The sequence below is a fragment of the Oncorhynchus keta genome, chromosome 11 (genome assembly GCF_023373465.1).
Source record: "Oncorhynchus keta strain PuntledgeMale-10-30-2019 chromosome 11, Oket_V2, whole genome shotgun sequence".
NCBI classification, from domain to species: domain Eukaryota; kingdom Metazoa; phylum Chordata; class Actinopteri; order Salmoniformes; family Salmonidae; genus Oncorhynchus; species Oncorhynchus keta.
The window spans coordinates 19,255,704-19,273,848 of record NC_068431.1 but is presented as its reverse complement, the minus strand read 5'-3'; the positions used below and the strand labels follow the sequence as shown (position 1 = coordinate 19,273,848).

Below are 18,145 nucleotides of genomic sequence, written 5' to 3'. Positions count from 1 at the left end.
GTTCATACAAATATTTACAAATGTTAAGTTTGCTGAAAATAAACAGTTGACAGTGAGAGGATGTTTCTTTTTTTGCTGAGTTTATTTAATGTACTTAAAATAGCTTATAAAAACTGTTAATTCAGTCTCTGGTTAAAATGCAAAGGATTAAAACCAGCATTGCCCTTGGCTCTCGAGGACCGGAGCTGTATACCCCTGATCTTATGCAACCCAGGCGACACTTGAGACTGAGGAGTGGCATTGACTTGGTGCTCACATTAAGATGGGGGCCCACGGATTGGCACAGCAGCTCCGTAAGTGGTTGGTAGTGGCCGGAGGGCAGGACCGTCTCATCTCGGAGGCGCAGCTGCAGGCGCAGAGATCCTAGAGTGCCCCTGGAGCAGAGTAGAAAATAACTTAACGGGAAGTCATATCAAAACAAAGGAAAATATTTTGGGGGCAAACCCTTACAGAAAATACGAAAAAAAATAAAAGAAATCTTCAAACATAAATATCTTGAAAAATATATACAGTATCAGTCAAACGTTTGGACTCACCTACTCATTCAAGGGTTTTTCTTTATTTAAAAAAATATATTTTCTACATTGTAGAATAATAGGGAAGACATCAAAACTGTGAAATAACACATATGGAATAATTTAGTAACAAACAAATAAAGTGTTAAATCAAAATATATTTTATTTTTGAGATTCTTCAAATAGCCACCCTTTGCCTTGATGGCAGCTTTGCACCCTCTTGGGATTCTCTCAACCAGCTTAATGAAGTCGTCACCTGAAATGCATTCCAATTAACAGGTGTGCCTTGTTAAAAGTTCATTTGTGGAATTTCTTTCCTTCTTAATGCATTTGAGACAATAAGTTGTGTTGTGACAAGGTAGGGTTGGTATACAGAAGATAGCCCTATTTGGAAAAAAGACAAAGTCCATATTATGGCAAGAACAGCTCAAATAAGCAAACAGTCCATCATTACTTAAAGACATGAAGGTCAGTCAATTCTGAACATTTCAAGAACTTTGAACGTTTCTTTAAGAGCAATCGCAGAAACCATCAAGCGCTATGATGAAACGGTCTCATGAGGACCACCACAGGAATGGAAGATCCAGAGTTACCTCTGCTGCAGAGTATAAGTTAGAGTTATCAACCTCAGAAAATGCTTCAGAGTTCAACAGACCCATCTCAGCATCAACTGTTCAGAGGAGACTGTGTGAGTCAGGCCTTCATGGTCAAATTGCTGCAAAGAAACCGCTACTATTGGACACCAATAATAAGAAGAGACTTGCTTGGGCCAATAAACATGAGCAATAGACCGGTGGGAGTCCAAATTGGAGATTTTTGGTTCCAACCACTGTGTCTTTGTGAGACGCAGAGTAAGTGAACAGATTATCTCCACAAGTGTGGTTCCTATTGTAATGCTTGCAGGAGGTGGTGTGATGGTATGGGGGTGCTTTGCTGGTGACACTGTCTGATTTATTTAAAATTCAAGGCACACTTAACCAGCATGGCTACCACAGCATTCTGCAGCAATATGCCATCCCAGCTGGTTGGTGCTTAGTGGGACTATCATTTTTTTCCCCCAACAGGACAATGACCCAACACACACCTCCAGGCTGCGTAAGGGTTATTTGACCAAGAAGGAGAGTGATGGAGTGCTGGATCAGATGACCTGGCCTACACAAGCACCCAACCTCAACCCAATTGAGATGGTTTAGGATGAGTTGGACCGCAGAGTGCAGGAAAAGCAGCCAACAAGTGCTCAGCATAAGTGGGAACTCCTTCAAGACGGGTGGAAAAACATTCCAGGTAAAGCTGGTTGAGAAAATGCCAAGCGTGTGCAAAGTTGTCATCAAGGCAAAGGGTGGCTACTCAAATATAATTTATATCTTGGTTTGTTTAACACTTTTCTGGTTACTACATGATCCAATTTGTAAGTCGCTCTGGATAAGAGCGTCTGCTAAATGACTTAAATATAAATGTAAATAAATTTTTCCATGTGTGTTATTTCATAGTCTCTCTCTTCACTATTATTCCACAATGTAGAAAATAGTAAAAATAAAGAAAATTGAATGAGTAGGTGTCCAAACGTTTAACTGGTACTGTATATAAACAATGTAAGGGCTGTAATTTCAGGGTGTTTTAAAAAGACAGTCAGACAATGTTTTGAACACACCCTACTATACAGGTACGTTACAGACTACATACAGCACGACAACACAGTCAACCTTTATGTCTGTTCAAATGTCAAAGTGGAAAAAAGATCTGAAAAACACTTTTCCAATAGTGGTAAGAATGGCCCAGACTGTGGAATGTGGTTATTTATACAATGGGTGGGTCTAATCCTGAATGTGGATTGGTTAAAACCGCATTCCAGACAGTGTATATTACACAAGTTACCACCAGCTAAATCTTTGATGTTAAAATTCCAATTTACTCTGTTCCATCTGACTGCACAATCCACTGTCTCATCAGCCCAGGCAGGGAAGTTATAAACTTGATCACCACTATAAAAAGCATCTAGACATTATCTCACATTTCTTTTTAACTTTTATTTTTCAACAGCGGAGATTCGTATAAGCCTTGCTGTCTGTCCTTCCGACATTTGCAACATTGTTTCAATATTCAAATTCGATCTCCAACTGTCCCATAGTAAGGAACGTGTTGGGTGTCGGGCGAGAGAGGCAGGCAGTGTTTCTCAGCCAGTCGAAATCATAAATCAGTTGGCATCATTTTTATGGATATTTACAAAGAAATGTGAATTGAAAAACGAAGTGCAGTGAAACGAAGTGCAGCTAGTGTGCTGTCTTTTCAGCTTCAGTTTGAAGATGTGTTGGCTGTGTTGTTGGCTTGCTCCTCTGAACAGTGTCCTAAATAGAGAGAACATTTCTATGCCAGGCGAAATCGCGCCTCATTAGCTCATTGTTATGGATGTATCCAAATAAATGTCACTAGAAAACAGCTTTAACAAATGCAGATACTGTTGTTATTCTGTCTGCACTGTTTTGCGTGACTAAGTTAGCTGTAGTTAGCTAGCTAGCAAGCAAGGGATAAGAACGTTGCCAGACCGTTCTAAATGTTCCATTGCCATGCTAACGACCGGGTCGTGTCCGTAGATACAGAACGACTGGATCGCGTCTCTGGCAACTGATCCAATAGAACGAACGACCAGCCGGTTTGGGAGCAACCTTGGATTTGTTTCGGGACTATATCTTGTGGAAGGATGAAATAGCATGAATAAATTAAATCAAAATAACTTTTTTTCAAATAAATATGTAAATCATTATTTGAATATGTTGGTTACCTGTTGTATAAAAGTGATAATGCCATCAAAGCTGGTGTTTGGAGGATATATTCGCATGGTTTGTCAGCCCTCATACTATTTCATCCTTCCACAAGATAGTCCCGAAACAAATCTACGGTTGCTCCCAAACTGGCTGGTCGGTCGTTCTATTGTTTCGGTTGCCAGAGACGCGACCCAGTCGTTTAGTCTTTTTGTTCTGTATCTACGGACACGACCCATGCTAATATATCCTCCAAACACCAGCTTCTCTGGCTTTATCATTTAAATTAGGGAAATTTACTCATCAAGCCATATGGAACAAAATTGACAGTCTTACTAGCACTGTGAGTAAAACCAGCTTAATTTTATAGAAGCTAGGGTGTTTGGTGAAGCTGAGGGAATCGTACAAAGTGGTAAAAAAAATCAAGAACATAATGGCTTGTAAAGTTCAGGGGGGAAAAAAATAATAATAATTTAAAAGACATCCACAAGCCCACACAGCACTGCATTAGGGTTTCAAAATTCCAGTAACTATCCAGAAATCCTGGTTGGAGGATTCACAACCCTCTACTGAGGAGCTGGCATATAAAGGATTGGATGAGTGATCCAGACTTGACACTCATCATTTCCTGGCACAAAACACACACGACTAGTCAACAAGACTGCAGGCCCCAGATGGCAACCGCCTGTCAGAAATCTAATCAAGAAGAAGTCCAGAGGTGTTTATTTTATTTTAAAGAGACAATATAAACAACAGCTTGACTGGCTGAAAAGAGTGGGAAGAAAGAAGATAATTTGAGAAGACAAGGATTACGTGGGCTTAATCTGAGAATTTTACCACAGAGTTGATCAAAGTCCTCTGGTGAAAACCGACTTTCATTGGGTTGCAATGCCGACACTGCCCAAAATGTTTTAAAAAATGTTTATAACTTTCATAAGCATTAATAAACTATTTAAGAATAGAGTATTATCGGTAAAAAAATGATAAAGCATTTATAACATGTATAAGAGTGTAATGGCCTATTCATGAACATTATTACATAGTGTAACCACGGTTTGACATCTCAACAGCACCAGTACTCATCATGGCATTTGATTTCAATTGTTGTGATTTCATAACTACGGGTGACATCATGAATATGGAGGTAAATCTTGTTAGAGTTATTGCTTGGAGAGCAGCATAGACACCTCTGAATAATCCTTTGTTTGGGATTGGCATGACATTTTAACAGCCCTCCCTTCTTTCCCGGTTATGAAAATGGAAAGTGAGACAGAGCAGTGACAGACAGATGTCCATCAATAATCGTGACCGGCCACAACAATGTTACGCATCGCCTGAGAGGGAAATGTAGGATTTTTTCATATGAAAACCTAATTCAATATCCCCAGAATGTATTTAAATCCTTTATTTTCCTTTTGAACAACTTGCCATTACATCATCGCTACAGATTCAACTATACTACTTTCGAGAACCAATTTGATAAATAGAATCCAAAATAGAATGAGCATAAACATAAAAGGAAGACAGAAGACATTAGAATGAGGCCATTGGGGAAACGTTAAGTTGGTGGAGTTATACTGATTAATTGGGAGGGGGAGGGATGGTGGTTAAATCACTGTCTGCATTGTAAATGCCACCCTGTTCCCATAAAAGTACTGCACTATAAAGGGAATAAGGGTACCATTTGGGATGCATACACAATGTTCATACAGTACAGTAAAAGGTTTGGCTTTTTAATCTTACAATTACAACCACTTTCTGATGTATGCAGCACTAAATATATATAATACACTGACCTATGGTCCCTGACTAATAGCGCATCTGGTCACCTCAGGTCCTTATTTGGTAGTTATTTCCACAGGTTTATACAGTGTCGACCAATCTTCTCCTAGTGAAAGCCACTTATTGGTTAGGGGTTAGGGTAGAGAGACCAATATTTTGGATTTCCCTTTATTAATGGGAAACATCAAGTAAACGGTGAGAATTGAAAGCAGCACACACGATCCGCAACCAGTCATGCACTGGTCTATAATACAACCACTTATGAAGTACTTACATGCATAACAATTAGCATTTGCTTACAAACACATTAGGGCCAGATCATAAGCTGCATGCTTGTAAGCTGGTAATGATGATTAAAGACACCTATGGAGAAGCATGATGACATGACATTAGTTATACATAACGTGATTCTTTATGGTGTTCACGAAAAAGATTTGATGAATGGCTGCACAAAATGACCTAAAGCAGTTCTAATTCTATGGCTATGTACTGCACCAGGAAGAGCATGCCCTCTCAAATCCTCCCCAACCATGATCACATTCAGAGGTTAACGGAGATTCCTTGTCTCTCAATACCAGCCACCAGCTGAAAGAACAACATCCAATGGCCGCTAGTGCCAGCAAGCCATGTAGCCGGCCCAATCGCCCTACATTGCCCTGGTTTCTGGCACTAATCTGGGTTCCCGCGGGGGCATACTGCTTTTGTACCCTCCTGTCCAAAAAGGATGCATATCCTGCTACAGCCCTCTTCCTTTTACATAAGCCCCACTCCTCCTCTCCTCACAATTTCCCTCCCACACTCTCTCTCTCTCTCTCTAATCCCTGCCCAGAGTCCACATGGCCAAATGATCCTTTATGGAGGAGAAATAAACCAGGGATTTAGCCCGGGAAAAGGATTAGCACTTCCTGTCGGCACATGGACCGGAACAGACGCACCCGCCCACACATGCATGCACATACACACATGCATACATATACAGGCGCACTCACACTCCCATGCGCATAAAAAGCTGAAGCTGGCTAGCTTCAGAAAACCCTGAATAGATCTAGCTTCAATCTTAGTATACCCCTTTGGACTGTGAGATACAAAAATGACCGGAGCCTGCTTCCTCCACCTAATTTACAACACTACTCTATGAGGATACAACGCACTTATCACTCTTCTTTACACTGTGTGTTTCATAACATATTTATTGACATTGGCCAATACCAATAATAATAATAATTATTATTATTAGATTTCAATGTCTATGACTGCCATGTGGGTATAAAATAAAACAAAAACATTTGGATAGAGGAGTTTGCATGTCACCAAGCCATTCCTATATTGTCAGCTAACAGTTGTTTCCTTGGTGCAAAAAAACTTGTTTGCATTTATGAGAATGGTGGCAACCCATTGATACTCACTCATGCTGACTATGTTTGGGCTTATCAGGGACCAGGCGAAACCAGCCCTCCTCCTGGTGGACTGACTGCAATCTGTGGATGTTGAACAAAACCTGAACAGAGGAGAATAAACATCAACACATTTGATTATAATACATTGTAAACTAATTGTATTCAATGTATATGGAGAGTAAATGTTTATCATGTTGTGATCCTGTGTGTCTAAATCTGACGTCTACAGAACATGGCCCAGAGTAAGAGTGCTGATCTAAGGTCAGGTCCCCCCCCCCCTGTCTAACAGGATAAACTCAGCACTGCTACTCTGAGACTCTTTTTTTGAATATGGACATGAATGGATAATTGGAACCCTGGTTAACATTCATATTTAAAACCCTTGTGGGGGGTGCCCACATATTTTTCACTTTTCAGCTGTGAATGACCGGACTTCAAACCCCAGGTGTCCTGCACAACATAATACCATTCCTTACAAAATATGCCAACTGAGTTAAAGCCTAGGTATTAGCTTAGGGAGATGACTAAGAGCGTAAGACTTGCGTTAAGGTTACACAACCAAACCACCTACATTAAAAAGTAAGTGCTTCACACCACTGTTATCCAGACTTGGTACTAGGGCTACAAAATTCCAGTAACATTCCAAATGTTATCCTGCTTATTCCTTTCTGATTCCGGGAATCTTCCAACCGGGATTTCTGGGAAACCTGGGAAAGTTACCTCAACAGGACTTCTCACCTTTCCCAGGAAGTCATTCTTGCTGACCAGGTCCCAATCCCACACCTCAACACTCAGAGGGGTGTCCAGGGGTGCATCGTCCAGCTCAAACTCAAAGCTCTCGTTCCAGCGCGGATAACAGGACTTCTTGATCACCTGAAACCACAGAAACACCCATTTGCAGATTCCTATATTCAATTCACAAGTCAAAAGGGCTGTTTCAAAACATTTTTCCAATGAATGTATTAAATATCTTAATGTAAGGACCATGGGTGTGGGCAGGTCTTTGGCTTACCGCACTTTCGTGGGTTTTGCAGTTGTATCGTACTCTAACAAAAGGGTCCGACGCTCCATTGCGATCCTTTTTTGCAAGGTCTCTGAAGCACAAACCCACACAAATAGGAAAGTTGAGCATTTTACAAATTAGTTCACATTGAAGCACATTGTATCTCCACTCTCCATCAGATCTGGGTCACTTAAAACAGTATGTCTTCTTTCAAACATCAGAAGGAGTTTTATTAAGTTCTCTCCGGTGCAATGGGATCAAAGGAATAGTCCCAAAAGTGCAAACCCGCGCACCAGGCAAGCAAAATCAAGCGCACCTAAAGTAATAAGAAAACCAATGTTATATTTTAACCCATAACCACAAGTCTAGTCTCAATCACAAACAAATGCCCTCCCACGCACCATTTGAGATGAGGTCAGTATGAGATCATTGGGGTGAGCTCAGGGAAAGTAATCAACACGCATCATAGAGGAGAGTCAGCCGGGCGTATGTCTGTCTGTGTGAATCCAGCTGCTCTGGCAGATGGGCTGAAATACCCACAGCACAGACGACGCCCCAGGTATTTATGAAGAATGAGTTCACGGAGTTTGGAAGCAGTGTGCCCAGTGCACGTAATGCTCAAACCTGTGAACAATACATAGATGGAACTGTAAGTTTGTAGTAGCCTAAACCAGACTGATTTATCAAGCTATGTTTACAGGGCAAACTCAAAATAAAACATAAAAAAAAGGCCCAGTGCAGTCAAAAATGTGAAAAATAAAAAATAAAGGGAAAAAATAAAAAAATAAAGGGAACACTTAAACAACACAATGTAACTCCAAGTCAATCACACTTCTGTGAAATCAAACTGTCCACTTAGGAAGCAACACTGATTGACAATAAATGTCACATGCTGTTGTGCAAATGGAATAGACAACAGGTGGAAATTAAAGGCAATTAGCAAGACACCCCCAATAAAGGAGTGGTTCTGCAGATGGTGACCACAGACCACTTCTCAGTTCCTATGCTTCCTGGCTGATGTTTTGGTCACTTTTGAATGCTGGCGGTGCTTTCACTCTAGTGGTAGCATGAGACGGAGTCTACAACCCACACAAGTGGCTCAGGTAGTGCAGCTCATCCAGGATGGCACATCAATGCGAGCTGTGGCAAGAAGGTTTGCTGCGTCTGTCAGCGTAGTGTCCAGAGCATGGAGGAGCTACCAGGAGACAGGCCAGTATATCAGGAGACGTGGAGTAGGCCGTAGGAGGGCAACAACCCAGCAGCAGGACCGCTACCTCCGCCTTTGTGCAAGGAGGAGCAGGAGGAGCACTGCCAGAGCCCTGCAAAATGACCTCCAGCAGGCCACAAATGTGCATGTGTCTGCTTAAACGGTCAGAAACAGACTCCATGAGGGTGGTATGAGGGTCTGACGTCCACAGGTGTGGGTTGTGCTTACAGCCCAACACCATGCAGGACATTTGGCATTTGCCAGAGAACACCAAGATTGGCAAATTCGCCACTGACGCCCTGTGTTCTTCACAGATGAAAGCAGGTTCACACTGAGCACGTGACAGACGTGACAGTCTGGAGACGCCGTGGAGAACGTTCTGCTGCCTGCAACATCCTCCAGCATGACCGGTTTGGCGGTGGGTCAGTCATGGTGTGGGGTGGCATGTGTTTGGGGGGTCAGTCATGGTGTGGGGTGGCATGTGTTTGGGGGGGCCGCACAGCCCTCCATGTGCTCGCCAGAGGTAGCCTGACTGCCATTAGGTACCGAGATGAGATCCTCAGACCCCTTGTGAGGCCATATGCTGGTGCGGTTGGCCCTGGGTTCCTCCTAATGCAAGACAATGCTAGACCTCATGTGGCTGGAGTGTGTCAGCAGTTCCTCCAAGAGGAAGGCATTGATGCTATGGACTGGTTCGCCCGTTCCCCAGACCGGAATCCAATTGAGCACATCATGTCTCGCTCCATCCACCAACTCCACGTTGCATCAAACTGTCCAGGACTTGGCGGATGCTTTAGTCCAGGTCTGGGAGGAGATCCCTCAGGAGACCATCCGCCACCTCATCAGGAGCATGCCCAGGCGTTGTAGGGAGGTCATACAGGCACGTGGAGGCCACACACTACTGAGCCTCATTTTGACTTGTTTTAAGGACATTACATCAAAGTTGGATCAGCCTGTAGTGTAGTTTTCCACTTTAATTTTGAGTGTGACTCCAAATCCAGACCTCCATGGGTTGATAAATTTGATTTCCATTGATAATTTGTGTGATTTTGTTGTCAGCACATTCAACTATGTAAAGAAAAAAGTATTTAATAAGAATACTTCATTCATTCAATCTAGGATGTGTTATTTTAGTGTTCCCTTTCTTTTTTTGAGCAGTGTACTATACAGTGCATATAGAAAGTTTACACCCCTACACGAGGGGGTTTTTACACCCCCTTGAACTAACTTTTTTTTTTCACACATTGTTGTGTTACAAAGTGGGATTTAAATAGATTTAATATATATAACTAAAATAGTCATTGCATAAACACACACCTTTTTTATTGGCAAGTCTAAATTAGTTCAAAAGTAACATCACTGTGTGAAATAATAGGGGTTGACATGATTTTGTAATTACTACCCCTTTCTCTGTCCACCATACACATGACATCTGTAAGGTCCCCCAGTCAAGTATTGAATTTCAAGCACAGATTCAACTAAAGACCAGGGAGCTTTTCAAAAGCCTCAAAGAAGGGCAGTGGTTGGTAGATGGGTAACAATCACAAATCAGACATTGCATACATCTTTAAGCATGGTCAAGTTCATAATTATGCTGTGGATGATGCAGTTGTCCTTCTGAACTGAGCTGCAGGACAGGAATGAAACCGCTTAGGGATGTCAACATGAGGCCACTGGTGATTTTAAAGACACCTTCAGAGTTCAATGGCTGAGATGGAGAAAAAAAACAAGGATGGAGCAATATTGTAGTGACTCCACAATAATGACCTAAATGACAGCGTGAAAAGAAGAATACAAATATACAGAATAAAAAGTGTTAAACCCTGAATTAAAAATGTATTAAATTGAGATTGTTTGGGTCACTGGCCTACTTTCCCCACAATAACAAAGTGGAATTGTGTTTTCAATTTTTTTTTACAGATTAATTAATAATGAAAAGCTGAAATGTCTTGAGTCAATAAGTATTCAACTGTTATGGAAAGCCTAAATAAGTTCAGGAGTAAAAATGTGCTTAACAAGTCACATAATAAGTTTCATGGACTCACTCACTGCGCAATAGTGTTCAACATGATTTTTTAAATGACTACCTCATCTCTGTACCCCACACATACAGATAATTGTAATGTCCCTCAGTCGAGCAGCGAATTTCAAACACAGATTCAACCACAAAGACCAGGGAGGGTTTCCAATGCCTCGCAAAGAAGGCCACCTATTGGTAGACAGGTTAAAAAGCAGACATTGAATATCCCTTAGCATGGTGAAGTTATTACACTTTGGATGGTGCATCAATACACACAGTCACTACAAAGATACAGGCATCCTTCCTAACTCAGTTGTCGTGGAGAGGAAGGAAACCGCTCAGGGATTTCACTATGAGGCCAATGGTGACTTTAAAACAGTTACAGAATTTAATGGTTGTGATCGAAGAGAAATTAGGATATATAAACATAGTTACTCCACAATACAAACCTAATTGACAGAGTGAAAAGGGAGCCTGCACAGAAGGAACATATTCCAAAACATGCATCCTGTTTGCAATACAGCAATAAACTAAAAATTGGCAAAGCAATTCACTTTCTGTCCTGAATAGAAAGTGTTTCGTTTGGGGTAAATCCAATATGTTACTGAGTACCACGCTGCATAATTTCAAGTATAGTGGCGGCTGTATCATGTTATGGGTATGTCTGTAATCGTTAATGACTGGGAAGTTTCTCAGGATAGAAAAGAAACAAAATGGAGTTAAGCACAGGCAAAATCCTAGAGGAAACCTGGTTCAGTCTGCTTTCCACCATACACTGGGAGATTAATTCACCTTTCAGCAGGGCAATAACATAAAATACATGGGCAAATCTACACTGGAGTTACTAACCAAGAAGACAGTGACTATTCCCGAGTGGCCGAGTTACAGTTTTGACTTAAATCTAATTGAAAATCTATGGCAATACCGGAAAATGGTTGTCTAGCAACGATCAACAACCAATTTGACAAAGCTTGAAGAATTTTGAAAAAATATATTTTTTTTAAGTGAGCAAATGTTGCACAACCCAGGTGTGGAAAGCTCTTCGACTTCGACTCATAGCTGTAGTCGCTGCCAAAGATGATTCTACAAGTATTGACTCAGGAGTGTGAAAACTTATGTAAATGAGATATCTGTATTTTCATTTTCAATAAATTTGCAAACATTTCTAAAAGCATGTTTTCACTTTGTCATTATGGGGTATAGTGTGTAGATGGGTGAGAAAAATGTTTACTTTAATTCAAGCTATAACAAAATGTGGAATAAGTGCTTTCTGAAGGCACTGTATATTAGCGTTTTATTTTTTTATTAATCTAGAAAAATAGTATTGTGTAGATAGTTGACAATTTTCTTACAATTAAATACATTTTAAATCACACTTTGTATCACAGTAAAATGTGAAGAAATCCAATAGGCACTGTATATTTCCACACTGAGGTTTGAATAATACTGTGAAAATTATGATTGTTTTCTTTTAGTGTAAGAGCATGTTTTGGTGGGATGGAGTTTTGGCCTGCTTGGTGACATCACCAGGTGGTAAATTAGTTTATAGACCAATAAGAAAGAGTTCCAAACCTCTGCTAGATTTCAGTTTTCCCCTCACCACTCAGACTGTCCTTGCTAAATTATTTTGCTTGAGAAATTGCTCTTTGCTAAGAAGCTGTTTTTTTTTATGGTCAAATATAAAACAATCACAGTACCTAGTTTCCATCCAATTTGACAGATTTTCAGGCAAATTTTCAAAAATCTGCATAAAGAAAATACACACATTTTTCCATCAATGGTGTTTCCACCAAATGGACTAGTTACAGATACAATCAGTGAGGGATTACATACAGCACAAAATTTAATTTTTCGTTGAAGTTTTCATGTACAGAGTAAAAATATAAAGTTTAATGTGTTTCCATTGCATTTAACTGTACCGATAGTTTTCACAAAAACTTGTGTTAAATAACAAAAATATCGTAAGAAATAGTTTGTCCTCAGTTAAAACAATCTACCGAGTTCCAAACTGCCACTGGAAGCAACGTCAGCACAATAACTTAGTCGGGAGCTTCATGAAATGGATTTCCATGGCCGAACTGCCGCACACAAGCCTAAGATCACCATATGCAATGCCAAGTGTCGGCTGGAGCGGTGTAAAGCTCGCCACCATTGGACTCTGGAGCAGTGAAAACACAATGACATTCTAGATGATTCTGTGATTCCAACAGTTTGGGAAGGCCCTTTCCTGTTTCACCAAGACAATGCCCCATTGCAAAAAAGTGTGGTCCATACCAAAATGGTTTGTTGAGATCAGTGTGGAAGACATTTTATTTAACTAGGCAAGTCAGTTCAGAACAAATTCTTATTTACAATGACGGCCTACACCGGCCAAACCCGGACGACACTGGGCCAATTGTGCGCCGCCCTTTGGAATTCCCAATCACAGCCAATTGTGACACAGCCTGGCCTGCACAGAACCCGGACCTCAAACCTCATCGAACACCTTTGGGATTCATTGGAATGTCGACTGCAAGCCAGGCCTAATCGCCCAACATCAATGCCCGACCTCACTAATGCGCTTGTGGCTGAAGGGAAGCAAGTCCCTGCAGCAATTTTTATCTAGTGGAAAGCCTTCACAAAAGAGTGGACGCTGTTATAGCAGCAAAATGAGGATCAACTCCATATTTATATGCCTGCGATTTTGGAATGAGATGTTTGACGAGCAGGTGTGCACATAATTTTGATCATGTACTGTATATAACATCCAAAACATCTGTGAATTATTCATAAACAATTGGTTATACATAGAGAAGTGTAAAAAACATTTTTTTTATGTATACAGTGATGGTAGACCCCACCTCATTCACTACCAATGAGCAGCACTGGCCTTGTGTGATGTAGTTGCTGTACAAAGCAATGCCGTCAGCGTATAGAGTAAAACCTGAGAAGAAGGTCCACCCTAGAGTCCCACAGGTAATTTGTCACCTAGGTAATGAATGTGTATGTACTAATATATTTAGTAGGCAATTTTATCCAACTTCCTGTATCAGATGCATATATTTTGGAATGGATGGCCACCGCGAGAATTAAACCCACAATCCTGGCGTTGTAAGCGCTATGCCCCAACAAATGAGCCATACAGGACTAGCCCAACATCCATGTCTTACCTGGCCTCCAGTACTTGGCAGCGCAGTATTCTGGGGATGTCCCCTAACACTGATATCTGGAGGTGAATCTCCCCTTGCACCTCCTCATCTGGGTCAATCTCAGTTAGGTTCACCCAGCCATCCAGCCCTTCAACACACAGGAAAGTTAGTGTGGGGACACATGAGATATATGGTCCTATAGCAAATGCACTTTACACACGCATAACCAAAGGTTAAATAAAAAATATATAGAGGTGAAAACATTCTCATAAAAACACTTTCCTGTTTGGGATGGCTTGTGTATTGCTCTGATGAGATAAGGTAATTCATGGAGGGGGAATACAGTATGTCGTACACACACACATGCTGTGAATAAATCCCACCAATAACATCCTTTCTCTGTGTCTCAGGCTTTGAGGCTTAATGTAAAAGACCTAATGCCTGTGATGCAGTCGCTTCTGCGCGAGTAGATAGTCTACCCGGTTTAAACCTGCATTCCACAGCCTCCGAACTGGAACAGATCTACATGCACTGCAATTTGGACTCCAATATACTTGTACTCCGAATTAATATCAGACCTGGAAAACCTCTGGATAATACCAATGACTAAGGATAATAACAGATTTAGTCAACCAAGCACAAGCAATAAATTGACGACTTATCGGGAAATAAACCACAGGCAATAAGTTCCTTGATTAAAAGGAAAACATTAGGAAAGCCACAGTCTCACTAAATCTGTTATTATCCTTAGTCATTGGTATTATCCAGAGGTTTTCCAGGTCTGACATTTCAGAGTACAGTAGCTATTTCACATTTATTTCTTACATACGACTCATGTATTTGGTCAGAATTCAGCTCATCATAAAGTCAATGCATAGAATACAGAAGCTGAATGAAACAACCAGTGAATTGACTCTTCAACCCTCCAGATAATTTCCAACTACATTCAACCAGTAGGCCTATTTCTTCCAGCTTCCCAATGATTTATGAAGTGTCCTATCAAGTCAGCAAGATTTCCCAGAATCGTTCTGCGTTTACCCTTGAAAGAAGTGCTTTTTCTCCTGATTGATATTCCAGAGTATGTCTCTAGTCAAGCAACATTATTCTTTATTGCCGGCTGAGTGTGGGACAAAAATAAATCTGGCTACAACCAGACGTTTCCACAAAGCAGGACGGAAAAAAAGATGAGGCTTTTTTTTATTAGGCTGTCTTGTTTCTAATGCAGACACAGATCATTGGCTCAGCGGACTGTGCGTGGGTTACAAACAGCCTGATCATTGGTTCAGCGGACTGTGCATGGGTTACAAAAAAAGATGGAACATTGGTCAATGGTCTATGCTGATAGCTACTTGTGGCCATGGAGGCGATATGGGACCCTATTCCCTACATATTACACTATTTTTGTCAAGAGGTGCACAATATAGGGGAAAGGGTACGATTTGGGACAACCATGGAGGCCTTAAAATTCAGACTGACAGCAGTAGTTTCATTGCCTTTATTTTGAGGGCTGTCTTGATTATCATTTATTTTTCAATCTCCATCTTAGAAGTCAAATTCCCGTTGCACTGAAAATGTACAATTAACCATCTATTCCAGAACAAACAGTGAGAGGAGTAAGTTGTGTTGATGACAAAGGCTTTTCTCTGAACATTGTTCAATGTTGGCTGGCATTCAGCCAGGGAACAGAAACTGGAGGAAGCGAGACTCCTGTCTACAATGGGCACAACATTGATGAAGTCATTTCAGAAAAAGTGAACTGAAACAAGAGTCGGCCAGTTTCCATTTAGAGCACAGCATGAAAAGTAATGTCAGTAGTTTTAGAGTAGAAAAATACACCAGTAACACTGAATAGTTCATGTACCGTCTCTGGCTCACTAGTCCCTTTATAGGGCACTACATTTTACCAGAGCCATGGTCAAAAGCAGTGCACTATAAAGGGATTAGGGTGCCATTTGGGACAGAAACCATGTGAAGACCATTCTGAGGAAATGTCGCCGTCCTGTCTGTGGTATATGCTATCTCCACAAACATGTACAATGAGGGAAACTGAACTAAAAAAAAACAAAATTATATCAAATATGGATGAGCACGAGTTGACATGACTTAAAGCATTTTAAAATCAAATCACATTCTATAAAGCCCTTTTTACATCAGCAGTGCTTTACAGATACCCAGCCTAAAACACCAAAGAGCAAGCAATACAGAAGCAGTGGCTAGAAAAAAAATTCCCCAGAAGGCAGAAACCCAGAGAGGAATCAGGCTCTGAGGGGTGGCCAGTCCTCTTTGGTCTGTACCAGGTTGAGATTTAAGAATATCAGTGGCCATAAAGGCCAGATAGTTTTTCCAAGACGATCAAACGCACAAATGTTCTCCACAGCATTCTGTTTAGGATTAGTATACACTTGACCAAACCTTGGTAGAGGCCAGTCGGCATCAGTGAAAGGTCTCATCCATGAAAAGTGTTCAAACCGTGACTGGCAAATACACACACACACACACACACACACACACACTAGGGGTCTCTAACCTTTCAAGCCTTGACCTGCCTGCTTCAAAAGGTGATTCATAGCGCTCAGTCCTCTTTCCCACCCCCTTCCTCAGAGGTCCCTCTCCATACAGCCTGCTTCTCTCAAGGTTACTTCCACAGTAATCCCCCAGACACCTCAAGTGTGAGGCCCCTAGCAGAGAAGCACATTCCCACTGTCAAGCAGTAGAACATGGTCTGACATCACACAAAAAGGATCTATTTGTGTGACGGTTTTCAAACTGGAATGATTCTCATTTAATTAGGTTTTCAGAAAAAAAAGTAACATGTTGAAGGCTCTGATGGTGTAGCAGATAAAAGGGTGAGGCGTGATGACTGTTCGTCTCCTTTAATGTTTGGCCTACCGTTTAAAACAAGGACCAATGAAGTCACTGTTCATCCCCTTTAATTTAAGCCTTGGTCTCTCCATTAAAACTTCTCTGACCAACCAGGCGAAGCCTTTGTTTCCAAAGCAACGCATCTGCAATGGATTACAATGCGGAGACAAGAGGGTAGGAATATGCTTGCCCGACGCGTTATGTATAAGGACTTCCCTTAATCAAAACAATGAGAAAGCAATAGACCCCTGGACAAGTGCTCCATCTAGCCTTTGTGATTATGAGTAAGAGATGTTCTTTCGCTGTTTGTAAATGATTACCAGTCCACAAAACTGAGATCCAATGACACTGTATACAGGAGATGCAATATAAAGAAGCTAACGTTTTTCGTTGTCTTGTAGTGTACTGTGTTTGCCAAAAATGTTTGATCGTAATGCAGACTACACCAAACTGGTACAGTGGGGAGAACAAGTATTTGATAACCTGCAAAATCAGCAGTGTTTCCTACTTACAAAGCATGTAGAGGTCTGTAATTTTTATCATAGGTACACTTCAACCGTGAGAGACAGATCTAAAACAAAAATCCAGAAAATCACATTGTAGGATTTAAGTAATTAATTTGCATTTTATTGCATGACATAAGTATTTGATCACCTACAAACCAGTAAGAATTCCGGCTCTCACAGACCTGTTCGTTTTTCTTTAAGAAGCCCACCTGTTCTCCACTCATTACCTGTATTAACTGCACCTGTTTGAACTCGTTACCTGTATAAAAGACACCTGTCCACACACTCAAACAGACTCCAACCACTCCACAATGGCCAAGACCAGAGAGCTGTGTAAGGACATCAGGGATTGAATTGTAGACCTGCACAAGGCTGGGATGGGCTACAGGACAATAGGCAAGCAGCTTGGTGAGAAGGCAACAACTATTGGCGCAATTATTAGAAAATGGAAGAAGTTTAAGATGACGGTCAATCACCCTCGGTCTGGGGCTCCATGCAAGATCTCACCTCGTGGGGCATCAATGATCATGAGGAAGGTGAGGGATCAGCCCAGAACTACACGGCAGGACCTGGTCAATGACCTGAAGAGAGCTGGGACCACAGTCTCAAAGAAAACCATTAGTAACACACTACACCGTCATGGATAAAAATCCTGCAGGGCACGCAAGGTCCCCCTGCTCAAGCCAGCGTATGTCCAGGCCCGTCTGAAGTTTGCCAATGACCATCTGGATGATCCAGAGGAGGAATGGTAGAAGGTCATGTGGTCTGATGAGACAAAAATATATATTTTTGGTCTAAACTCCACTCGACATGTTTGGAGGAAGAAGAAGGAAAAACACCATCCCAACTGTGACGCATGGAGGTGGAAACATCATTCTTTGGGGATACTTTTCTGCAAAGGACGACTGCACCGTTTTGAGGGGAGTATGGATGGGGCCATGTATCTCGAGATCTTGGCCAACAACC

The 18,145-nt window shown here is 41.4% G+C and overlaps 1 protein-coding gene across 3 annotated transcripts in view; it reads right to left on the bottom strand.

Annotated features, from left to right (window-relative positions):
* The window catches only part of rasa4 (RAS p21 protein activator 4), a 73,273-nt gene that overhangs the window by 27,624 nt on the left and 27,504 nt on the right, over positions 1–18,145 (bottom strand). For all 3 annotated transcript variants that reach the window (XM_035779810.1, XM_035779811.1, XM_035779812.1), the window contains 5 exons: positions 13,833–13,959; positions 7,466–7,547; positions 7,192–7,326; positions 6,463–6,554; positions 257–374 (listed from right to left, as the gene is read on the bottom strand). In XM_035779810.1, coding sequence (XP_035635703.1) covers positions 257–374; positions 6,463–6,554; positions 7,192–7,326; positions 7,466–7,547; positions 13,833–13,959 — 554 coding nt within the window. The remainder of the gene's footprint in view (positions 1–256; positions 375–6,462; positions 6,555–7,191; positions 7,327–7,465; positions 7,548–13,832; positions 13,960–18,145) is intronic.